General features: G+C 35.2%; 3 protein-coding genes across 5 annotated transcripts; all 3 read left to right on the top strand.

Moving 5' to 3' along the window:
• The first annotated feature begins 2172 nt into the window (after positions 1 to 2172).
• Positions 2173 to 3639, top strand: LOC132049468 (peroxiredoxin-2B-like). The gene is made up of 2 exons (XM_059440282.1): positions 2173 to 2532; positions 3084 to 3639. Exons 1-2 carry the CDS (start codon positions 2175 to 2177, stop codon positions 3404 to 3406), a joined length of 681 nt encoding a protein of 226 aa, XP_059296265.1. The 5' UTR covers positions 2173 to 2174; the 3' UTR covers positions 3407 to 3639.
• Positions 3640 to 11734: 8095 nt separating this feature from the next.
• On the top strand, positions 11735 to 17109 carry LOC132049467 (enolase-like). Its single transcript, XM_059440281.1, has 17 exons — positions 11735 to 11879; positions 12384 to 12447; positions 13309 to 13373; positions 13456 to 13503; positions 13600 to 13686; positions 13780 to 13860; positions 14117 to 14218; positions 14294 to 14374; positions 15147 to 15221; positions 15306 to 15368; positions 15461 to 15538; positions 15753 to 15947; positions 16110 to 16160; positions 16254 to 16342; positions 16440 to 16491; positions 16586 to 16642; positions 16732 to 17109. Exons 1-17 carry the CDS (start codon positions 11814 to 11816, stop codon positions 16810 to 16812), a joined length of 1335 nt encoding a protein of 444 aa, XP_059296264.1. The 5' UTR covers positions 11735 to 11813; the 3' UTR covers positions 16813 to 17109.
• Positions 17110 to 18883: 1774 nt separating this feature from the next.
• Positions 18884 to 24751, top strand: LOC132049465 (splicing factor U2af small subunit B-like). 3 transcript variants are annotated; one of them, XM_059440280.1, is made up of 6 exons: positions 18884 to 19267; positions 21895 to 21981; positions 22067 to 22148; positions 22789 to 22915; positions 23046 to 23638; positions 23741 to 24210. In XM_059440280.1, exons 1-5 carry the CDS (start codon positions 19031 to 19033, stop codon positions 23593 to 23595), a joined length of 1083 nt encoding a protein of 360 aa, XP_059296263.1. In that variant the 5' UTR covers positions 18884 to 19030; the 3' UTR covers positions 23596 to 23638; positions 23741 to 24210. The 3 variants fall into 3 exon arrangements, with proteins under 3 accessions (XP_059296263.1, XP_059296262.1, XP_059296261.1); XM_059440279.1 differs by lacking the exon at positions 23741 to 24210 and adding an exon at positions 24217 to 24751 and having other exon boundaries at positions 18885 to 19267; XM_059440278.1 differs by lacking the exon at positions 23741 to 24210 and adding an exon at positions 24288 to 24751 and having other exon boundaries at positions 18886 to 19267.
• The last annotated feature ends 1237 nt before the right edge of the window (positions 24752 to 25988 follow it).

Genomic DNA, 25988 nt, shown 5'->3' with positions numbered 1-25988 from the left:
AAAAACATAGTAGGTAAAAAGGTTATTGTGTGTTTTACCTCCTTACCTCGGATAGGTTGAAAAAGTTGCCAAAAAGAGTAGCTTTCTTTTCTCTTGCGACCTTCCATGCCAAGAAGTGTTGAAGGGATCGATCCCGGTAACCTTTCACGTGGGAAAAGACCCATTTCTTATAACTGTTACAAAGCTTCCGAAGAGAGCTTAGAACTATAATCCGTAGGATCAAACAAGATCAACTTCTCTAGCATAATTCAACGATCCCGATTAGCAAAGCACCAAAGCTTGCCCAACCTAGTAAAAGGGGGTACAGGGTGTACCTGTGGGGTGTGTGTGTGGGGGGTGGGGTGGGGGGGAGGGGACGTTTCAAAATATTGAAATGAAGAAACTGTTTTGAAAAGAAAAAAGTAAAATGGATCAACAACCTCTTAAATTTGTCTCTATATTTCATTTAGACATTCAAATTATGGCTCATTTCAGATGAGTATTGGAACATATGATAAAATGTTCATATTAGACTCTTCTGACTCAAATTTTGAAAAAGATTTTATGTATAATTCCAAGCGTCCATTACATAAATAAGTTAACTAATAAAAGTATGACACCTTTTTTAAGTATACGCATTAGCCTCAATAAGTTTTCTTCATAAACCTATAATCGAAGTGTTGGTGATCGATTGGCTTTTTTGCTTGTTCTAAAAGGTTGTCACGTCTCATTTGTTTGTGTAAAATTAAAGAAGGTTGAATATGTAAATATTTTAAGTGATTAATTTTTTTTATGTAATAGATGTTTGAGAACACGCGCAGAAGATTTTTCAAAATCTAAGCCGAAAGTGTTTAATAGGAACAGACGTAACCCTAATACTTAAATGAGACATATTACTTTACTACTATATATAAGACACAACTAAGGAGCTTTTGTAGTCCTCACAAGAATTTTCAATAAAATTTTAAACTTTTCAATTAATTACTTTTTTGGGGGTAGGTCGTACTTTATTTTTTAAAGACAAATTTACTTTTTGTTCTTAACTCTCCAAATCTACTTTTCAAAAGTTCTTGTTTCTCGTCAACCTCTACCTCTTTTTCCCCTTTTTATTTTCTATTCGGTTCCGAAACTATCCGCATTTTGAGCCCGATTATTCCAAGGATAATTCGCATGTAGATGAGGAGCTAAGGGGTTTTAATGCCAAAAAGGGAACGCACCTCAAAAGATTTTTTTCATACCTGATGAGCCTTATTACCCCTCGAACTTGTGACCCATGTCCGGATGATGAAGGATTTGAAAAAAGAAGGAAGGTGACAAATAGAGTTGTGTTTGATAAAACCTCCAAGAAAATAGTGTGGGAACAGCCTCCAATTTGAAAGTGTTAATGAATTTAGAGCTCCACAAATTCTCCGTATTTATCTTAAAAGTTCATTAACTATGTATAGATTTTTTTTTATTTGCTAGACTTTAGGACTAAATAACTTTAAAAAGTAGGATACACACCAATAGGAACAAGCTTTGCAATACCAAATTCTTATCTAGTCACTTATAAGACGTCAAATTCTTGCTCCGCATTTGATTTGATGTAAATAGTTGTAGATCAAAATGAAAGTTAAAATATTAAAGGAGTGAAATGAAAGTTTTGCTTCATATATTAAAAAAAATTCTTATATGAAATTTAATTATTACTAACATATTTATCCCACTCAAAAGGTCAATTACTTGTTGATGTTTGTAAAGATGAAACAATCTGATGCTGAGGTATGTTATTGTTGTTGTAGTACTTACATAAATTATATTTTTTTAATTAAAATATTTACTTTTATATCTTGGTATTTTTTATTCCTCCTGTGGTCTTGAGTTCCATAAAGGGAACCATAGAATGTGTGTGCTACGTAACTAGTTGTTAAGTTTAAGGATTATGAATGTATTCTGTCAAACAATTTGATGTTGCAAAAGGAGATCGACACGTGTACGTTTTAGAAGTAAGGGGGTTGTTCATGTAATAAACTAATACTAGATGGGATCAAGAATGAAAACGTCAACTGCCCTAATAAACTTTTTCCTCTTACCAAATTGACCCTTCATAGTTTGTTCCGTCCGCATCTTCAAAGAAGTCTCTAAAAAAGGCCACAAAATCCTCAAAACTAACGTCATTTCCTTAGCACATATCTTCCATTTTTCTTCCATCAACAATGGCTACCACTACAGCCACCATTTTCACTCTCCCAAAGCTCTACAAATCCACCATTCCAAAACCCATTTCTTTTCTTTCCTCAAAACCAACTCTCTCCTCTTCATTTTCCATTTCTTCTTTCAAGGTACAACACCCAAAGCGCAACGTACAACAACCCCTTGCATACACCACCACTTCAAGAATCTCCGCTACAATCTCTGTTGGAGACAAATTACCCAATTCCACACTTTCCTACTTAGATTCATCAGATGAACTCAAAACCCTTTCTGTCTCTGACCTCACATCTGGGAAAAAGGTTGTCCTTTTTGCTGTACCAGGTGCATTTACACCAACATGTTCACAGAAACATCTTCCAGGTATGGGGGTGTCAAATGGGCGGGTTGGGCTGAATTTGGACGGGTCAAAATGGACTGGTTTAGTAAATGGGCAGGTTATTAACCTGAAATGGGTTAAAAAGCGGGTTTTTAATTTTTTTTATATTTTTTAGTACCTAATAAAATATGTCTATCTATCCTATTTATGTGATACTTTTAGTTTTTCGAGAGAATTTGAGTAAGACTAAATTCGATTTGATTAATTCAATATTTTAAAATTAAAATTTATATATTTGAAAACTACGTTGAAAAACACGGCAAGTGGCAACTTTTCTAGTGTCAATTTGGTGAAAAAGTACGTCGTAAAATGTTGGTCAGTTCAGGGAGTATTTTATTTCATGACTATATGTAACATATCATATAAAAAAAATTAAAATATTTTTTAAATGGGTCAATTTGGGATACGTATCATCCCAATTTTTTATGGGTTGAAATGGTTGAGTTAGTAAATGGGCGGGTCAATGACGACCCAAATTTGGACGGTTTGGGCGGGTCATATTTTCACGAGCTAATTTTGCCACCCCTATTTTCAGGTTTTGTGGAGAAATCCAAGGAGCTAAAATCCAAAGGGGTTGATACAATTGCTTGTATTTCGGTTAATGATGCGTTTGTGATGAAAGCTTGGAAGGAAAATTTGAATATCAGTGATGAAGTGTTGTTGCTGAGTGATGGGAATTTGGAGTTTACAAAGGCAATTGGGTGTGAACTTGACCTTACTGATAAGCCTATTGGACTTGGTGTTAGGTCTAGAAGATATGCTATGCTTGTTGATGATGGAGTTGTTAAGGTTTTGAATTTGGAAGAAGGTGGAGCTTTCAATGTTAGCAGTGCTGAAGATATTCTCAAGGCCCTTTAGAGGTTTTGTTTATTTGTTTTGAGGAAATGTTGATGATAATCATGTGGCTTAAATCCTATTTTCAAGTGTTTCATTTACTAGTCTTGTGATGAATAATACGGATGTTTTTAGAGATTATGGATCTAATTAGTGAAAGTAATGGTTTTTGTTTCCTGTTCTATATAATATGGAGACTTTAATTGGGAGAAAATGTATTGTATTAGTGTTAGCTTGTTTAACCAAGCTTCTAGGAAGTCCAAAGTGTTTATTTTATATTTTTATTTTTAAAAAAAGGGACTCTCTCTCTTTTAAAGACAACACCCAAAGAGGGCCACTTTGAATCTCCGCTACTTTCTGTTGGAGATAAAATAAGTATTTCTGACCTCACATCTGATTAGTTATCAGATGCAGAAGCATTTGTGTAAGCTAAAAAACATTTGTTGCTCTAAGATTGGCAAGATTGTTTTTAAATTTATTAGTCAAACACAAATTGCTATTCTCCGACAATACTTTTTGGAAAGCAATCTCACAAAAAACACTTTTCAAAGTAAACAGATTTTGAAAGCAATTTTGAAAGCTTGGTGTGAGGTCTAGAAGACATGCTATGTTTGTGGATGATGGAATTGTTAAGGTTTTGAATTTGGAAGAAGGTGGAGCTTTTAATGTGAACCGGTGCAGAAGATATTCTCTAGACCCTTTAGAAGTTTTTTCGTTTTTTCACTTTTCTTGTTTCTTTTGTTTTGAGGGAATGTTGATGATAATCATGAGGCTAAAGTCTTGATTTCAAGTGTTTGATAACTAGTCTTGTGATGAATAATACGGATGTCTCTAAAGATTATGAAGCTTAGAGCTAGTTAAATCACTGTTTTTTGTTTCCCATTTTATCTATTTGGAGATTATGACTGTATCTATTTGGAGATTAAGTTGAGGGTATACGTGTACACCTCACCCTCTCCAGACTCCACTTGTGGGATCACACTGGGTACGTTGTTGTTGTTGACTATACCTGATTAAATTTTAAACTGAATTAACTTGGAATTGGGAGTAATTTTGCAATGTTAAGATAGATTAGTGTTGTTTGATTTTGATGTATGATTGTGATGCATGTAAATGGAGTCGCCTTTTTTAGGAAGCGTTTTACCTCAATGTGGGACTTTCCAACACAAATACGGATTTAGTCGGGCCCCAATGCAGGTGCCGGACACCGGTGGAAAACCAAGAAAAACTGCTTTTTTTAAAATGAAGTTTAACATAAAAAGAACTGATTTTTGTAAGACTAGTTGTGGGTGAATAACTTTTACTGTGTTTGTTCCTAAATTACAGCAGTGTCTAGCCATTTCACTTGATTCAGTTAGTAAAAACATCTTTTTGAACTTAATCAACTTGTGAGTAAAAGAAAGGAACTTTGCACAATTTCTACAGAATCGTTTTGAAATTTTAAGCCGTGGAAATGCTTTTGCAAATCTACATTCATGTTAGGCCAGTCAGAAATCTCCATTTTAGGTGAAAATGTGGTTCAGGGACACTAATGGGTGAAAGTTGGGTTATTGTGATGCTTGCAACTAATTGTTTAGTTTCAGAAAATTTTCTCTTCTTTATGACCAATAAACCCTTCTGTGGCAGCCTTAAAGGACCAACCGCAGCTCTCGAATCTCGGGGATATGGGTCTGCCCCTCTATCCTTCTCCATTTACATACCAGTTTCATTGCTTGGTGTAGGGCTTGAACCTCTAACCTAATTCATAAGTTCCTTAATCTTTGTCACTCGAACTAAGCCCTGAGTCAGAAATTTTCTGTTTTTAATTCAGTAATTTTATTCAGTAATTTTTGCTTTCACATTGATGTAGATAAATATAAGCTGTTTGTGTTGTTTTTCAGTTGCAACAGTGTCTAACCATTGATGCTACATCTACATTAAATGCAAATGAACTCACAAGTGTTTGCTATTGATGGGTGGAAAACATGTAACTTCTCTACTTATTCTCAAAAGAGGATACTTCAAGAACTTGATGCAGGATAAGTTTAAAGGTGGATCTTCTTGGTTGGTATTTTATTAGGTTGATAATCAAATTTGCATCTTGAACATGAAGTTTCTTATTACATTATAACTGTCTGATTTTAACCCACTGATCCGACTAATCAAACCCACCGCATAGGGCCCATCAGAAGAGGAAGCATTGTCACATCAACTCATTTTAATCGAAATAGGGATTAGGAACTTGAATTTGGTCACGACTCATGAACAGTATTTGAAAATCTTAGCTTAGCACTGGGATCTAAGATGGTGTCTAATTTTAGCCTGTCCAACCTCTAATTCATTCAAGCAGTCTTTATTTGAATCTTTTAGCTGAAGGAAGGCTAGTACCCAACAAGAGAAATTTTGCGTAGGTCTGGTCGATGGGCTTACATTGCTCTCAACATAACTCATATTCTCTGCTAGCTCTTAAATAGAGAGTGGAGGTAAACATATTAGGTGATTTTTTCTTATCTGTTTAAGTCTCAGTGGACAGAATAGTTTGTATTAGTGGAAGTAACAGGTATTGCAGAAGCTGACCTGGATACAACAATAATATTTAAAAAAAAAAAAAAAAAAAAACATAACTCGTGTTATCCACTAGGTAAACGGTTTACTTCAGGCAAACTGATTAGAAAGCACTCAAAAGATTTTTTTTTTTTTTTTTTTCACTTTGTATGGATAGGGGGCAGGCTTGACAGATGATGTAGATGACCCTCTTTGAGTGGCGTACACAACTTTTACATCATTACATACCTTCAAAACTACTTGGTGTCTAATAGCGTAAAAATTCGACTTGAAAACAAAAAAAAAAAAAAAAATGCAAAGGATTACAGGTTCAGAAATCCTGCATTGAGTGGAATACCTTCGGGACTTAGGCAACTGGCAAGTCTACTGCTCATCAAGGACTCTATTGCTAGTAGAAGGGATTATTGGAGTAAAAATTTATTCGCATACGTGTTTACATCAATCTAATAAATATAGTATGATGTATGCCATAATTCATATACACTCTTATTATTGAACCATAATTCAGTATTAATATACATTTTTACCTTAATTTATGACTTTTCATGATAAGTACGTTTGGCTGTAATCAGTGAATACAGTTTTCAGCGACCAATACTGTGTAAGTTTTCTTGATAGCCGACTTGAAGTATGCCTCTTCGTCTGAAGCAAAAAAAAAGTATGCCTCTTCGTTTCAAAAAAAAAAAAAAATTGAAGTATTCCTCTTCAAATTTGGATATTTCTTGCGTTTTGGTCAATTTGGTTAAGCACAAATTTTCCCAGTTCTATTGGGCTTTGGGCTGTCTCTAGGAAGAGTTATTTCTAAGAATAACTACCTGACATAACAAACATGTAGTGGGTATTGACATTTGGTAGCTATAGTTTAACTTAATTACTTCTCATAGCAAACATTTGTATATTAATGACATTTAGTAACTATATATATACACACAAAGTAGAATAACCATCACACTATTCACTTCCAACCCAACCCTCCCATCTCCCTCTCCCCTCTCCCCCACTATTCTGCCGCCGGCCACCACTGCCGGAGCTCCGACGAAATCGATTTGCTCTATTTGAACAGAGCTAAAGAGAATATTGACGCCGCCATGGCTGCAGCCATTGCCGAAGAAGTCGCTGGAGCTTACTTCTCCGGCGAACCACAGCAACAACACCAACCACAACCATTCTTCTCCTCTTCACTGCCAACAGCAACAACAACAGCCATTGCCGGAGAAGTCGCCGGAGCTTACTTCTCCGGTGAACCACAACAACTACACCAACCATAGCCAACCAGAGCTTACTTTCCTTTCAGTGAAGATTTTTTCAGATCTGAAGATGACAGTGATGATGACGGAAAAAAGAAGGTGAACGAGAAGAAGGTGTACACAGATCTGATCGGAATTTTTGACCGAAAGTTTTTTTCCAGATCTGTGTATACATACAATGTATACATATTTTTTGGAAGTTTTTTTTTCAGATCTGTGTATACATACGGTGTATACATAAACGATATATAATATTTTTCGCGTTTTTCGAAAAAGATCTTTTTGTATACAAATGTATAGAGTGAATTAACACATGTATACAATCAATTTTAATTTTTGTATTCAATATTTTGAGTGTCTTCGTTTTTTTTTTTTTTTTGGTGTACATATGTTGTATACAGTGTTTTTCGCCTGTTTTTGTTAATATATTTGGTATATCTATGTTGTATACGCCTGTATTTGTTGTATACATACCGAAAAATATGGTGTTTGTTAATTTTTGGCAAATTTTAACTTGCTGTATACATGAATACAGCGCTGTATTCATGTATACAACGAAAAAAACAAAATTTGTATACACGCGCTTTATTGCTGATTGTTGCTACCAAATGTAATCGGTGAAACATATGCTATGTGGCTTGAGTTAAGCCTAGAACTTTGTCATTTATGTAGTTTCCCCTTATTTCTAAGTGTAGTCTATTTGCAAAGCGCCATTTAAGGGGTAGTCATTTTCAAAAAACTTTGTATTGTCGATGGTTTTCAGCCAAATTACCATTATTGCAAATTTGTAAGCTTGAAAGAGTAGATCTTAAATTCTTCCTATCACTTCACTTCGTTCTAGAAATCTGATCTCACCGGGCCGGGCGAAGGGGAAGGAAGAGATGGGTGGTCCGGGAACAACAACGAGAGAGGACTCATAGCCAAGGCATCGGCTAACTAAGGACGATGATGGAAACTCTTCCAGAAAGGTGAGCAAGAAGAGAGCCAAGGCATCGGCTAACTAAGGACGATGATGGAAACTCTCCCAGAAAGGTGAGCAAGAAGAGTCTTCACTACTAGCTAGTATTGAAAGAAAAGAAGGCCTACCTTCGCTTTGTGCGTGTTGAGCTTTCTTTCCTATAGGATAGGAAGAATGGAATAGGAAGATAAAAGGACATTTGAAGGAGTGAAATTGAACCAGAAAAAGGCCCTTCTCTCTGGCACCAACATCCTTTTGTAGTACCCTACCCCCAAGGGAATTCAAATCCCCGCCCTCTCCTTGAAAGAGAGGTGTCCTAATGAATATGAAAATTAATTTATCAAGCAAGTGTAAAGCAAAGCTTGAAAACATTAGAGGGATGAAAAGTGATAGTTCAAACCTCAGAAAAATTACTTTAAAATATCGAATATATATGTCAGAAACTTCAAACATAGAAAGTCTTTTAAAAAGGTCAAGATTTAAATTGAAAATAAAATTTATCTAATGTAAAACATATGTCCTAAATAAACCAAACATTTAAACAAGGGGTACCCACTAAATAATTTTGTTCTTATGACACGCTATATTAGATATATTTTCACGAGTTATCTCTCTATTTCTCAAAGACACTGAATTCAGAAATAAGATATACCCACTAAATAATTTTGTTCTTATAACACGCTATATATGATAGCTTTTCACGAGTTATCTCTCTCTATTTCTCAAAGACATTGAATTAAGAACAACAAAGCATTAAAATAAAAGAATATAACTCATATTCGAGAACAACAAAACAACAATGATTCAAGTAATGATCTTGATTTTCATAAAAGTATTAGCACAATTTAAACTCATATTCGAAAATAAAAGTTGACTTTTTGCTAATATGCTGGCACATTTATGATGCCTATTCCCCTAATATCGTCATTGATTCGTTTTAGAAAATTAAAGAAGTTGATGAACCTTGGGGCTTTCTTTCATGAAAAATGCCTAGTGGCATCAATATGGTCATGCTTCATGTTGTTTACTTCACTACAATTTATCTGCTCATCAATAATTGTTGTTTAATATTGTATGCTATTCTTTCTCTGAGAACATCAATAATTAGAGTGTAGAGAATTTCTTTTGTACAAGGCAAAATTCAGACCACCTATCCTCCTTTAATATCAAAACAAACAAGAAAACAACAATGGAAAATAGAGCAGCAAAGGATACTTGATAATAATAGCATTTTCGTTCTCACTAAAATAAGCACTAATCCATTGACCAAATTTGCATTGCTAATAATTAAAGCTGATAAAATTACAAATGAAAAAAATAAGAAGGCTAAAGCATGACCTTTCTGCATTTTCAACATTCGAGGAGAGAACTTTATGGGCACTTTACTATGATTAACCATAAACCTGAGATAAAAATGTGAATTTATTAATAAGAAATAATTGCATGCGCACACACATATTAAATCTGGATTATTTCGCATAATCAAGAGCAACTTTGATTGTTTCCTGGGTAAAAAAAGCACATGTGCTCGAAAGCTTCGATTATCTATATATAATATAAAGATAGGGATAAACAAGGTGATGTGGCACCTCTCTATGATCACCATTGGTATTTACCTTTTTTGTCAATTTTTTACTTTTTCTCTTATACTATTTCCTTCAAAATATTTGCTGAAAAATAAAATCACTCTATCAATAAGTGTATAATTAATTACATTCATTACTAAAGGCATTTAAGAATATTAATTCTTTCTTATTTCTACCTCATCTTTTTATTCCGTTTATGTACGTTTAAAAGATCAAAAATTACGTAAAAGAAACAACCATCTCTTAATATTCCAACTTGAATGACCATTATAACAAATATAATTTGGGCTTTAATCCTCTCATTAATTCTTTAGTTACACCTGGAATGGTTTCTATAACTGCTAATACGGAAAGCCAAAATTATATCATAAAAATGCTGGACTTTGGAAGTTTCTGTAGCTTTGTGACTGAATGCATTTCGGTCTACGGTAAACTTATTTGCAGTTCTTGATTTAATTTCTTTATTTCTTTCTTGCTTCATTCTTTTTTGGTTCAAGGAAAAATATTGTTTCTTTCACTTGATTTTAGGTAGAGTTCATCTCAATATGATGATTAATGCCTCGATATTTTTGGCAGAAAAGCTAGTTTGATTGGATAGTTTATGCTTTAAGAAACTATTTACGGGGTCATTTTCTTAATGGCCTGGTATGTGAAAAATGAAAATGACGACGACGAAGAAGGCTGGTGTATACTTTGAAGGTGATATGTTAACCCAAATCTTGATTGTGAAAATAATACTTACAAGGCTTCACTTACTCGATCGATTGTAAGTTTCTTACTAATTAATTAACTCTTTCCATTTTCATTTAAATTTTACGATAAAATATTCGCAGATTGATGCATATGAAGCACCAAACTATTATACTTTATATCTTTCTTTGTTTAAGTTTCATTCAAGAGATCAATAGTGAATAGCCATGAGAGAATTATCTCTTGTTTCAGCCTATACAAATTTCCAAAATAATAGCAGTATATTCATTTGAAGGAAAAATCCAATTGTATTAATTAAATTAATTTGTCTTCTATCAAATTATTCTGCTTCTAAAACAACTTGAAGCTTAAAATTTCGGTCTAAGCTCTTCTGAACCATTTCACACTTTTTTCTTAATGTTGCACTTGAATTTTAGGAGAAACTTTCAACTTAGATAGGTTATAGAAGAAGAAGAAATGGAATTAAAAAAAAGAAAGTAGTAGAAAAAAAGGGGGAAAGAAAGATAAAAGAAAGGGAAAGGGAAAAGAAAATAAAATGCAAAAATTACGACGAGATTCATACAATTTGATTTATATGGATTTGGAGCAAATGAGCTCAATTTTGTATATTTTTTAGGTTCATATTTCTTTATTTCCTCTTTTAGATTGTAAAAAGAAGAAGAAAGTTGTGAAAGCACTAAAATATAAAGTTAGATGCTTGTAAACATATATTATTTGTACAAAGGAAAACCACATTTTTAATACAAGGGCACATAAATAAATTATTATCTAGAAATTTTTCTTGCTTTACAATTTACATATTTTTTCAATACTATAGTACAAGTTTTAATATTTTGGTAATATAAAGGAATATTTTGTAAATGCAATTAGGTCTTTTATTAAAGCGCGAAGTGCGGATAAATTCACTAGTTAGTTAATAAGCTTAAATTTGGACAATATTGTGACGGTAATGGTATATTTGATCCCAACTATTTAGGAATGATAAATTTGGACCATCCGTTATTATTTGGAAGGCACATGCACCGGAAAGCTTCGGTTGTTAGCATATTTGGACCGATATTATAACGGTAGGGATATATATTTGACCCTAACTATTAACAGATGACAAATTTAGACCATTTCATAAACTTTAAGAATAAATTTTGACCTTTTCTCCTAGAATAATAATAGGAAGAAAATGTCTATAATTCAATCTTCGCGGGGCTATTTGATTATTTTTAATATAAAAACAATGTTAAGATTAATCAGGCCCATCCAACGGCTCTGATTAACCTGCATTCTCTACAAATACATGGCATATGACTTCCCAACTTCTCACAAACAAATCTCTCTTCTCACTTCAAAAATTTCTTCCAATACACTAAGCACAGAACCAAAGCTCATTCATGGCAACTATTAAATCCGTTAAGGCACGTCAGATCTTTGATAGTCGTGGTAATCCTACGGTTGAGGTTGGTTCTCCTTTTCGATGCTTCCCATGTTATTGCATTCTTGTTTTTATTCCCTCCATCTGTTAATGCATGAAAGAGTTTTGGTTCCTTGTGACAAAAAAATGGTTAGGATAATTGATTTTTGTACTTGGTTATTATGTGCAAAGAGTTTGCTCTAATTGATTTTACTTTTTCCAAAAGGAAAAAATAAAGTTTCCATATTTGAGTAACTCTTTTCTTGGAGAAAAAGTTTTGGACATCCTTCCCACAACTAAAGAACACAATAGCATTCATAATGTAGTCGTTAAAGAGAGTTTTGTTTATGGGTATATTATTCTCTCAATAGTTTTCATCATTCTTTTATATTAGTTTTTTATTTGATATGTAGGCCAGTTGGCTAAATTTACCATATTAATATATTATGGTTCTTTTTTAGTATAGTTGTTTTTGTCATCTTATTTATCGCCGTCAAGGTTTGCAATTGTAAGCTTGCGCATGACGCTCTCATTATTTTGATTCCAACAGGTTGATGTACATTTGTCAAATGGTGTTTGGGCTAGAGCTGCTGTTCCTAGTGGGGCATCTACTGGTAAGGATAATATTACTTTTGTTTTATGCATTGTAATTCTTAGCCTGCGAGATTAGTTTAGAGTATTCACAATGCATTGATTATGGTACTTTGTGTCTAAATGGGTCCCAATGGAGCAGAATGGATAACAATTCATATTCTCATATTCAGTCAGACCTCTATATAACAACGTTTCACTATAATAGCCAAATCTTCTTTTGGAATGGTTTTTTTTATTTATATTATGTTATATTGCATGTTCTCTATAATAGTATTTCACTATAGTATCCGAAAAATATCTAGACTAGCGACGTTGTCATAGAGAATTTTGATATTAGCTAGTCGGCCCCACCTGGTTTGGAATTGCGGTGTAGTTTATTGATTGTTATTGATTATGGTGTTTGTGTCATTGAAAAGAGAGTTTGTACTTGCCAGAAAATGTTATAGGACTATTTCTTTCACAACTTCATTGATTTTACCTTTCTTGTTGTGATTGACTGGTTGCTGTTATGATTGTAGAAGTTATTGCCCTTTTGTCTTCTTTAGTGGGTGCATTTTGTTTGTATCAGTGCTTCCAGTAACTCGTCTACAGAGTTAAACGACTCTCTTGTGTAAAAAGAAAATTGCATGACAAAAATAATGTATTCCAGCAGCTTAACTTTGTGACATCATTGTTCTAGCATCTTTTAAGATTGGTGAAATTCTTTTTTAGTGGCATTGAATACAAGAATCCCAGTAGTTCACTTTGGGTGAGACTGCAAATCTTACTGTGACCTCATCTCAGTTTTAAACAGTGTTTAGTTCTTTGTTGTTATCTCTTCTTCTGTTGTGTGCCTTTCTTCTTTGACTCCCTTGAATTCAATCTCTTTATTCATTTAATAGGAATCTATGAGGCCCTCGAATTGAGGGATGGAGGGTCCGACTACCTGGGAAAGGGTGTTTCTAAGGTAAGCTTTACATTTTTTAGTGCCTGATGTGATTATATGGTCCGCTACTCAGTACTCATTTGCCTCTATTATGCTCATGTAGGCTGTTAACAATGTCAACTCAATTATTGCTCCATCTCTCATTGGCAAGGTTGGTTTTCTTTTTCCACTAACTTCCTTTCTATCTGGGATATTTCTAAATTGTACAACTAATGTATCTGATGTGCGAGCTATTACTATTGTGCAGGACGCAACTGACCAAACTGGTATTGATAACTTTATGGTTCATCAGCTTGATGGAACTCAAAATGAGTGGGGCTGGTGCAAGCAGAAGGTATTCGAGAATAAAATTTAAGTATTAAAGTCACTTGCTATTGTCAGAAGATCACCAATCACCAAATTACCTGCATTTACCTTCTTTTTTCAGCTTGGCGCAAATGCCATCCTTGCTGTGTCGCTTGCGGTGTGCAAAGCTGGTGCTGCTGTCAAGAACATTCCGCTTTATAAGGTATATTTCCATAGAGGGACAAAATTTTAGTATACTTTTGAATTCATTATTCCCATTTATGTGGATTAGTACTTTGGTTGATGTTCGTTCGAAATGATAAGATCACTAACTTCACTGTGTTTCTCCTGGATAGTGAGTAATTCCGGGGGGGACATCCTTTTCTCTTTTCATTACTGATAGTGAAAATTAGAGGTCTACTAACAACTGGATTCATCTCTGATCATGACACAATTTGAACTGCCTCCTTTATTTGCAGCATATTGCGGACCTTGCTGGTAACAAGAAGTTGGTGTTGCCAGTTCCTGCTTTCAATGTGATCAACGGTGGATCTCATGCTGGAAACAAACTTGCAATGCAGGCATGTTATATTCATGAATAGTAATGTAGTTAAATGCTGTTAGGATAAAAGATTCTCATTAATAGTTATTTGCAGGAATTTATGATTCTTCCTGTTGGAGCTTCTAGTTTCAAGGAGGCTATGAAGATGGGTTGTGAAGTATATCATCATTTGAAGGTTTGACACAGCTCTTCACCTTTATTGCCTTTAAAGTTCATCCTTTTTTTTTTTTAATCAAATAGTCCATTGACATAAATACGACGTCTCAGAAAGATGGGTGATATTTCTTTTATTGGCTCCTTCACACATATCGTTTATGTCATTTATATTTTTAATATGAATTCCTTTCTTCTCCGACCCCCACAAAAGAGATTTTCTTGACAGTCTATCATACACTTGAAATGGTTTGGTCATATCCTATATCAACCTCTAGATGCACCGGTTTGTAGGTGTGAAACCATGGTGACCTCCCGATACACTGATATGTAGGTGTGAGATCATGTTGATTGAAGGTAATTAAAAGGAGAAGAGATAGGCCTAAAATTACATGAAAGGAAGTTGCTAGATAGACATATAATCCCTTGGGATTCATGAAGGCCTAGCAAAAGAGGACACAATGGAAAAAGATCTATATAGGCAATACCAATTAGTTGGGATTAAGTTAGTCATATTGGTATGCTAACTTTAGGTCCAATGTTCACTAGGAGTTATTTAGTATTATCAGAGATCTATATGCTAGTAGAAAGAATAGAGAACTCTAGTGCTAGAAAAACTAGTAAGTTATAATATTGGACCATGACCAGCTTAAATCATATAACTAGAACCAACCCCTACTTGCTTGGAATTGAGGCATAGTTGTTGTATTTAGCAATATTTTCTTTGTTACAAAAGTTCCTTATCCTTGTTGTTCTGGGTTTCTTTTGTAACATGTTTTTTTTTTTTTTTATAGGCTGTGATTAAGAAGAAGTATGGACAAGATGCCACAAATGTCGGTGATGAGGGTGGTTTCGCTCCTAATATCCAGGTGAATATCATCTTATGCTGGTTTATGCTATTCTGTTGAATGTCTATCCTTGTTCATTCACATATTATGCTTTGTAAATTTCAGGAGAATAAGGAGGGTCTTGAATTGCTCAAGACAGCAATTGATAAAGCAGGTTATACTGGAAAAGTGAGTTTTCAATTCTTTTTCTAGTCACTCCCTTCGTTGTTTTTTGCAATTGCTGTTAAGTAATTCTGAAGCTAACATTATTTTCTGCAAAGGTTGTTATTGGAATGGATGTCGCTGCATCTGAATTCTATGGAAAGGACAAAACTTATGATCTCAACTTCAAAGAAGAGGTAAGTCCTTGCTGGCAAGGCCCTTAGAGTTAATGGAACTGGAAATCTCCCTTGCATCCTTTCGCTATTATGTCTCGGGTTTCATCTCTATGAAGAACTCTGACCTGAATTTTCCGCTGAAACATCAGAAGAGACTTAACTTCGTTTCTGAGGTAGTTTTCCAGTCAAATCTCAAGTGGCACTAATATTTGCTCATTTTTTTTAATCCTCGCAGAACAATAATGGATCACAGAAGATCTCGGGTGACCAGCTCAAAGATTTGTACAAGTCATTTGTGTCGGAGTACCCTATTGTTTCAATTGAAGATCCATTTGACCAAGATGACTGGGAGACCTATGCTAAGCTCACTGCTGAAATTGGGGAGAAAGTACAGATTGTGGGAGATGACCTCCTTGTTACTAATCCTAAGGTAAGATTGAATTGTCTTACGAAAACTAGATGCTTCCTTGCTCAGAGTTGTATCTTTTGGCTTCCATGAAAAGAAAATGTATAGAGCACTTATTTCTTGTGCATGTTGAGTTACTTTCTGTGGCTTTGAAGCCTTAGATATTTGATTGTTATGAATGTGCAGAGGGTTTCCAAGGCAATTGAGGGAAAGGCTTGCAATGCCCTACTTCTTAAGGTATCATTGTATCTATGTCATATCCTTGTTGCCAATGGTTCGTCTTTGACTTGGAGATTGGACTGCATCATTTATTACTCATTTCATGTGCAGGTTAACCAAATTGGAAGTGTGACTGAGAGTATTGAAGCTGTAAAAATGTCTAAGCGGGCTGGGTGGGGTGTGATGACCAGTCACCGCAGGTGAGGGGATTATCAATATCTGCAGTATAGTTAGAAACTTAATTAAACATTTTTTAGTAATGAAACTGGTTAATGTTCTTTTTGGTTATTTGCACAGTGGAGAGACAGAGGATACGTTCATTGCTGATCTTGCTGTGGGTTTGTCAACGGTAAATTTGTTATTTCTACACTCTAAAGATTATATACTCTGTATCTCAATCTGTAACTTGCTGGTATTAACAATTATTTTCCTGGAAATTTCAGGGACAAATCAAGACTGGAGCTCCCTGCAGGTCAGAGCGTCTCGCCAAGTACAACCAGGTAGTAGTTATCCCATTAGCTATTTCCATCAAGCAAGTCGCATTCATGGAATTATCCAGCAGTTCTGATTTTTTATTCTTTTCGCACAGCTTTTGAGAATTGAAGAGGAACTTGGATCAGACGCCGTTTATGCTGGAGCAAGCTTCCGTGTACCTGTTGAGCCTTACTAAACTTATCTAGCACTGTGACATGTCGTCCTCTTTGGCTGAACAAATGGCCATACAAATGAGTAATCTCCTACATGGTTTATGACTAGTATTTTGAATAATAGCAACTCAACAGTTTTTTGTTCTGAGGTGTGTAACAGTGCGGAACTGAGAAACAGTTTCCTATAAGCCATGGCGGCTCATTTTTGACTGCTGGTTCTATATCGAGTGATCGAGAAATAGAGATTGTGTTATTTTCTAATTCAGATTTTAATAGTTTTGGTGTTGGAGCAGGTTATATGAATCTCACTTACCATGTTTTGCCCTTTTGAGTTCATCTACTTTGTTCAGAAAGAAAGAGAAAAAGATTTGACACTAATATTGCTTCTGTAGAGAACAAATTTATAATCTATTCAAATATCATTGTGAGAGAAATTTTCCTTGAACACATAATAATGATTTATTTTCATTAATTTGAGAACTTACATTATGCTTTCAAGTTCAACCAAAATAAATAAATGACTCGCGACAATTTTCAATATATAGCGTAAAACTTAATATGACACCTACACAACTATATACATAATAAATCTTAGTTTGTGAAAATGAAAAAATAGAGAGATTGTAGTAATTAGACGATACTTGATAAAAAAAAGTATTTGTACATGTTGGAATCGAGCATTTAAATAAAAATAGTAGATCCTCTATAATCCTTAATTAGGAAAATGTTGAAATTTGCCCATTCAACGTTGAGAAATGTTCCCAGCTTGTCCGGGATGAGATTAACCTTTGTCATTAGTAAAATAGGCTAGATTTGTCCTTATTGACTAACGATCAAGAGAGCCTTTTTTAAATGGAAAATGACCAAATTTGGCCTTTTATTATGCGAAATGATCCAGATTTTCCCTTAAACTTTGTGAATAAAACATATTTGACCATCATTTTTCTATACCACCATCCTTCATCCCTCTAAATTGAGCACTATCATAATAATTGATTCTCTGCACTAGACGTTATTTTACCATTGCTCCACTATCACATCTCACTCCAATGACGCCAACAAAAAGAACATGCAAAAATGTATAGAAGAAACTAGCTTAGTTAGATGATTTCTCTCATACCTTCATCTTATCATTATCTGCAATCACATTTTATCGCTAGACGATCAACGACTCTCAATCACTTCAATATCACCTTAACCGCCATAATATTACTGCACACGATTTATGAGTTGAATTCTATGTACCTTAATTTATTCATCATTAGGAGGTCGGTGTGGAACTTTGGCATCCTACTGGAGATATGAGAAACTTTGATGATGAAGCTACGTTGATAGATTTTCATTCGAGGTGAAAATTCTACTTGGTGGTGCAACAGTTTTTTGTTTGTGTTCCATACGAATTGGTTTGAAATTAAAGGAGGTTAAATTTTGCCTTGCAGAATAAAGACTTGACTAAAAGTTAAAATAAAAAAAATCACAAGGCTAAATTTGAACCTTTCGCTTACTAAAGTCATAACAAGAAGGCATCGCATAAGGTAACGAGGACAATTTTTTTTTTGCGGGATAAAAATGATCTTGCATTTTTTGCCGCTTAAATTGCGCTTAAAGTTTGCAAAATTTTATAAGGCAAAAAATAAAATTAATCGCATAGGCATGCCTTACGAAAATCACTTTTTTTTCGTAAGTTTGCCTTATAAGGCAAGGTTGCGATTTTTTTATTTTTATTTTTATGGGACTAAGCGGGAGTTCAACCTAACCTCGGGTATTTTAGGTGAAGGGTAAAAATTAAAGACCAATAATTTGAGGGGCAAAAATTAAAGGCCACCCTCGACGAAGGGTAATCTTGCAAATTGCCAGGCAATTTTAGACAAATTTCACAAAGTTTAATAACTAAATTTGACCCTTTTTTTTTTTTCCTCTTTCTATTGAAGTATTATTACATCCCACAAAGATCAGGAATATGTTTTAGACTATTTCTTTTCAAAATTTTTAAAAAATAATTATCTATGAGTATAAATTTACTTATATGGGGTTGCACCAAAAAATATTATTTGCCCATCCCTCTTATTTTTTGTGGAAGATAAGGGGTTCCTCTAGTATATAATTACAAAATTACCATTGTATCCCAAAATCCACATTAGAAAACCCCTCCCACAGCCGAAATCAGAAACCCTAGTTTGAAATCGAAACCGTAAAGGGCGGTGCTTGTGGAGAAGAAGAAGAAGCAAGCAATCTGCAAACATGGCGGAGCATTTGGCTTCTATATTCGGTACAGAGAAAGACAGAGTGAATTGTCCTTTCTATTTTAAGATCGGTGCTTGTCGGCATGGTGACAGGTGTTCTAGGCTGCACACGAAACCTAGCATTAGTCCGACATTAGTTTTGTCGAATATGTATCAGCGACCTGATATGATTACACCTGGTGTCGACCCTCAGGGTCAGCCTCTTGACCCTCGCCAGATCCAACGCCACTTCGAGGTATATCTATGTGTGTGGATCTATATTTTATACCGAGAGGCGAAGCCAGGATTTTAACTTTATGGATTTCTAGATTTTAGATAATAATTGAGTCCTAGATTTAGTGTGTATAGATTTAATGAGTATTTTAATACAAGCACACTGTTTGAGCAAAATACACTGTAAGGTCCATATAGAGTACACTGTTTGAGCAAAATTCACACACACATATATATTAGCACTAAGGTCGGGCGTGTGGGTGGGTGGGTGGGTGGGTGGGTGTATCTATATGGATCTATATTTGTTTTACCAAGAGGTGAAGCCATTATTTTAACTTGTATGTGTTCGAAATTTTAGAAGAGCGAGTTCAAGTGTTAATAACTGGGTTCTAAATTTAATGTGTACAGATGTAATGAATTTTCTAACACAAATATACTACAACAGCCCAATGTAAAACCATAAGTGGGGTCTGGGGTACCTGGTTATACCTGGGGAATCGAACCAGGTTCGAGTGCTTTGATACTTCACTCACGTTCCCATCTGCTCCATGAGTATGTGTTTGTGGGTTATAGTAAAGTGGAAGCACAAAATCTAGCTCAGATACCGTCATCGTTAATTATAAGAACTTATGCTATGTGTGTGTCTACACATGGACTTGTAATACTGAGAGGCGAAGCGATGGTTTCAATTTCATGAGTTTTGAATTTTAGAAAGAACGACTTTAAGTGCTAATGACTAGGTTGTAAATTCAATGCGTACAAATTTAATGAATTTCTCAATACAAATACACTACCAAAAGGTAGAACACGTACATGTGATTTTGCCTTTATAACCCCTGGTTTGAGCCCTTAGATATAATACTCAGGGGAACATCTGCTCCATGAGTTTGTGCTTGTGGAAGCACAAAAGCTAGCCCAGGCACTACCATCATTAAAACATATATGTGCATGGAGTAGTTGTGTATGTGTGGGTGCATATTAAAGTATTTAGAAGAACTGAAGAACTACTTTTACTGGTTCTAAATTTAGCATGTGTACAGATTTAATGAATCGTTTATAACACAAATATACTATTTGAGCAAAAGCTAGAGCCCGCTACTGGTGCTTCTGCTCCTGCCCCTGGTTATACCTGGGAATTAAACCAGGTTAGAGTGCTTAGGTACAATACTCAGTGGCCATCTGCTCCTTGAATATGTGCTTGTGGACTGTAGTAAGGTGGAAGCACAAAAGCGAGCTCAGACACTGCCATCATTAATAAAAAACATGTACTTATGTGTGTGGGCGTGTATTGTGTATGGTACAGTGTGTGACTGGTTGTGTATGTATGGATGCATACTTGTTTAATTATTATTTTATGGATAGATTGTCTAAGCCGAATTGCTGTTATCTGTTGGGTTACTACTTAATTATGGGTTTTTTTAATTTTCTGTTTTAGCATGTCCAGAGTATGCCTGAAAACATATGCAAATTGTGTGGATTTATGTTGTTTAACCTGGTTATTGATGATTTAGATTGCTTTAGCTTAGATTGGGATCTTTTTGTGAATAATTCATGTTTAAGAGAAAACTAAATGGCTCCTAAGTGTAGGAGTCCATTGAACTTCTTAAGATTTGACACTAAAGATAAAGAGTATTCCAGTTTTTGTTTTTTGGTCACTTTTGGTTCAACAGTAAACGATGTCTCTACGTTTAACAACCAGTTGAAGGAATGACGGGAATGACTAAAATCATCACTTTAGTTTTGCAGGATGGACTGTATTAATCATATATTAACCATAGAATATCCTTTGAGCATGCAATTAGGGTGAGATTTAGTCTAATCCTAGAAGTTTCTTCAGTTTCATAGCATGCATTCATGCGTGAGCACCACCAAGTTGCTTTTGTATATTGAGGTCATTTCTCTTACGTGTTTGCTTTTTAATGGTAACAATGAGGCTGCTGGAAGTTTATATTGCTGTGTGTTACATGTAATTAGCATTTTGAAGGAAATTGACTGGCTGAGTAATGGTGCATTTGTTGCTCTACAGCTATAAAACTTCAAACACTCATAAACAAAGAAAAGTGAAATTTCAAACTAATTGTCATGAATAAATTGTCTTTTTTGCTTGTTGGCTAATTGCTAGATTCTGTTCTACTATCCACTAGGATATAAGAGGAGACTTATTGCCAAGCTAAAGACAGTTAACTGTGTTGCATGTTGTATAGTATGCACGACTTTAGTGTTGTCAGTTGAATGGGTCTTACGGATTTGTTAAAAGTGAACTTGATGTCGAGAAGACCTCATATAATTGACCGCAGTATTTTCTGTGTCCATCTGCTGTTAAAACTTAGAACAATGAAAAGCCATAATGCATGTGTTGTTCAAAACTTTAAGCCATCTTTTATGTTTGTCTTCTGATGGGCTTTTGGTGCTGTGATGTAATTTTATCTTTAAATGGAAGTCATGTCAATTTTATTTAGAAGGGTGTCCTCGTTTTTAGCTTCTGTTTTCTAGCTGTGGTGACATCTTTGAGAATATTTTTGTTTTACATATAGGTGATTTGCTCTCAACTTCCTAATAGGGATCCTGTCTGAATAAAAGTAGGTTGATTTCTTATTTCCTCTTGATTTCATGGGTTTGAAATAATTGTGATCACCATTGAACATGCAGGATTTCTATGAAGATTTGTTTGAAGAACTTAGCAAGTATGGAGAGATTGAAAACCTTAACATCTGTGACAATTTAGCTGACCACATGGTATGTCCACTTCTCTGCCGTGAACTTTGCTACTGTGATTTGCTCTCGTCCGGCCACCTGCTTGATATTGTCCCTCTTTCCGCAGGTTGGTAATGTTTATGTCCAGTTTAGAGAGGAAGATCATGCTGCAAGTGCTCTTCAGAATCTTACTGGAAGATTTTACGCAGGCTAGTTCTACTCGTTTTGGTTGAGTGATGTTTATTTTTAGTTTGATTGCGTTAGTGGTTAGTTTTGTTATGGGGTTTTCAGGTAAATTTTTGCTGGTTCTGTTGGAAATAACCTGAGGAAATCAGTGTGTATCTTATATCAGATCAATATAGGTGGTTTTGGTTATTTATCTCCACTTAAATGCTTGAAAGTGAATAATACGAAGTATGACGCAATTGACCCGTAGTGTATCTCTACTAGACAGATATCTTTCAAGCTGATGCTCTATTATTTATAATTGTTGCTGTAGCTGCCTCACAGCCTTCTATTTCTGAAGAGATTACGATAATATTATGCTGATTGTTGCACGTGATCATAGTGTGTTTAAGACAATAATCTGACTAGCAGAGTGAGAAAAGATCATATATATTTCAAACAGTGACATGCTTAAATATCGAAGGAAATTTAGGTTTTGAACGATAAAATATATTATTTTTGAAGGAGGCATAGTTTATTTCAAAGTTGATGCTATTATTTATGAACGAAGGGAACAAATCAAATCCTTTTTTTTTTTTGTTATATACTTATGGTTTCTTTTTTGGGCCTAAAACCTAAAACTCAAACTCTATGGCTGACCATCATGAAATTTTAAAATTTTAGGACGTCCAATCATTGTCGACTTCTCCCCAGTGACTGATTTTCGGGAAGCCACTTGTAGGCAGTATGAGGAAAATGTATGTAACCGAGGTGGCTATTGCAACTTCATGCATCTGAAAAAGATAAGCAGGTTAGTGTCTCCCGGTCCCCCTCCCCTCTTCCTTTCCCATCGCACAGACATCCCAAGCTCTTTGTGCTTTTGACCTTGCTTATCTTGGTATGTGGTGGCTGATGCATTTGTTTTTTTCTCTATGTTGAAGGGAGCTGAGGCGTCAATTATTTGGGAAGAGTAGTAGGCGAAGGCACAGCCGCAGTAGAAGCCGAAGCCCGCGTGGTAATCGCAATTATGAAGAGCGTCCACATGGAGGTGGAGGTGGAGGTGGAGGTGGAGGCCGTGGTTTTGGTAGAAGAGGTGGAGGAGGTGATCGCTACCCAGATAGAGGTGATAGAGGGAGGAGGCCTAGAAGCAGAAGTCCTGGACGAAGGAGTGGACACAGCAGAAGTCCTGGGGGCAGGAGAAATAGAAGTCCGATTAGGGAAGGAAGTGAAGAGAGAAGAGCAAAGATTGAGCAATGGAACAGGGAAAAGGAAGAGGCAGGATCTGGGAGGAATCATGGCGGTAGTACACGTAGTAGGCAAGACAGGGAAGACAGTGCTGAGAGGAGGGCAAAAATTGAGCAATGGAATAGGGAGAAAGAAGAGGCAGAATCTGCTAAATACAATAATTTTGATGCTGCTGATAATGGCAGGAATGATGGTGGTGATCAGTATGGAGAACAGTTTGATGATGATTACCCGAAGCAGCAGTAGGTAGAAAATGGAAGTGATGGCGACTAATAGTAATGCTGCTCTGGTTAGTGGTACTTCCGTTGTACTTACTGTTTCACCTGAATGTCTTTCGATCTTAGTGGCACATTGCAGAAGTATAGCTCACTGTGCATTTTCCACTGTGCAGGGTGGAGTACAGGTCCACTGTCCTATGATTTTGAAAAAAGCATAGCCCATCTATTGTCTTCTTTTTACCAAATTTAAGTACAGGATTTTGTTTAACAGGGATCATAGTGAGGCCTACTTAGGAACACTGCCATTTTTCCCGACTCTGATGCATCAATTGCTCGCACAGTGAAGCTTGCAGTGATCAATTTTTTCTTGTTAATTTTTCCAGTGTCCTTTTTCCCGTCTCCTTTTGATAACTATATATTTCTAATTTAGGAACCAGCCAGCAGTAAAACAGAACCTCTGTTTCCTTATCAGAATAGATAAAACAACCATGATTTAATTGATTGTGAGTTGAAAACATATCCCTTCAAGAATTCTGACTACCTTCACTTTGTTAGTTGTCTACAGTCTAGAGGCTTCTCTCTTTCTAGGATAAAGCACAGAGTTTGTCATTCTTATAAGATTGATGTTATCTATTCCAAGTTTTTGCAGGTTAAAAGGTTCCTGCTTTGCAGTGGTCGTGCCTACCTTTACATTGCAGCTTACAATGGTCTTGTATACAGGTTTTCTCTGCTGCAGAAGAGTCCATGGGACTTTTAACATGCTAGGAATGGTGAGAAGTGAAGGAACCAAGTCTATGGACCTATGAAGTTCTACTTTCCATTTTGGAGTTTTACCATTTGTTAGGCATTACAGGTTTATATCCTTGAAGACTAGTGCTGTGGGCCTATGAAGTTCTACATTCCATTTTGGAGTTTTACTTGTTAGGCATTACAGGTTTATATCCTTGAAGACTAGTGCTTTGTATTGGTCCGTTGCATGTTGGGTCTAGTTTATTTCAGTATTTAATCGTGTTTACTTTAAGTGGTTTGTGAGGTTTCTGTTGAACAAATTTGCTGAAGAGAGCAGGATATTTATGTGGCAGTTGCTAGACTGCTGTGTAAACTTCTTTTGCAATTCATTTCACTGCATTGTTGTAGCCATATTTATCATGTAGTCGAAATGATCACTGCATCTTCATTTCATGTATTGTGATTCTAAAGTGATATTATGCATTGGTGTGGATATAAAAAGCTTCATTATGTGGAGGCTTGCAGGACCATATATAAAGTTTGTATTAGGTAAATCTCCCTCTAATGGGAAAAAAATAGTGAGCATGCAACCTTCAGCCATGTGGAAGTTCAATCTAAGGATCCTAATCTTCCAATTGATAATCTTGTCTCTTGGTTTGAGTTCTAAACGGTCTTGTGGAGGTAGGGATTTGTAAACGTAGGACGGTTAGAAGATGCTCCACTTTCTTTTTTAGAGATTAACGCGAAGGGGCTGTTTGGGGGCTGGTTAGAGTCATGCAGGGAGTAGTTATTCATCTTTTAGCTTGTATAAAATATTACATTTGATTCCCTCATAGATGGTAAATTAACACCGTACTGGTGTGCTGAATTTTATATATAGCAGCTAAAATGCAACCAAACATGGTATTTGTTATACTGAACTTATGATGTGAATAAATCACTTCAACCAGCAATCAAACGACTCCTAAATTGTTAAAGCTTCCACGTCCTAAAGGGAATAGGACTTAAAATATTTCATGTTGCACACAGTTGTTAAGGTGTATGTATAAGTCTATAAGTAGAGTATGCGCTATCTTGAAATTAATCTGACTAGTAAACCAAGTCTGCCACCATCTACTACCCCCTTCCTTTGAGTTTGCTTCTGTTGAGAATTCTCAACGAACTGGGAGTTTCTTCAGTTCTTGTCTTTATAAAATTGCTTAGTGGTTTCATTTGACAGACTGGATGGGTATAATAGTAATTTGATAAAGTTCCGTTTTGAATTCAGATTCTTTAGAAAGCTTATTTCTATTTCTTTACTTAAATTGCATGATTTGCAATTAATAAACAACGTAGAATTTGTGCTAGATAAACCAGGTGCATCAATGGAACAATTTCCTTCACATTAGCATTTTAAAAAGGCATCCCATGGTACATGAAGCCAACAAGATTTTGGGTTAATGTCGGGCGGGTTGGGTTATTAGGTTATGAATTGTTACTTGACCCATCTTTTCTTAACTTACTAGTGGTTCTGCGCGCGCACGCCCAACACTTTAGACATAAATTATAGCGTATATATATATTGTCTTTGAATGGTGATTATATATATATATATATATATATATATATATATATATATATATATATATATTATGTTCAAAGCACGATTAATATAACATTGTAGTTTGTGTTCGTATCTAAAATTTTATTATA

This window comes from Lycium ferocissimum, chromosome 3 (genome assembly GCF_029784015.1).
Source record: "Lycium ferocissimum isolate CSIRO_LF1 chromosome 3, AGI_CSIRO_Lferr_CH_V1, whole genome shotgun sequence".
Lineage (NCBI taxonomy): Eukaryota > Viridiplantae > Streptophyta > Magnoliopsida > Solanales > Solanaceae > Lycium > Lycium ferocissimum.
The sequence above is the reverse complement of the archived record's forward strand: the minus strand, read 5'-3'. Positions and strand labels throughout refer to the sequence as shown.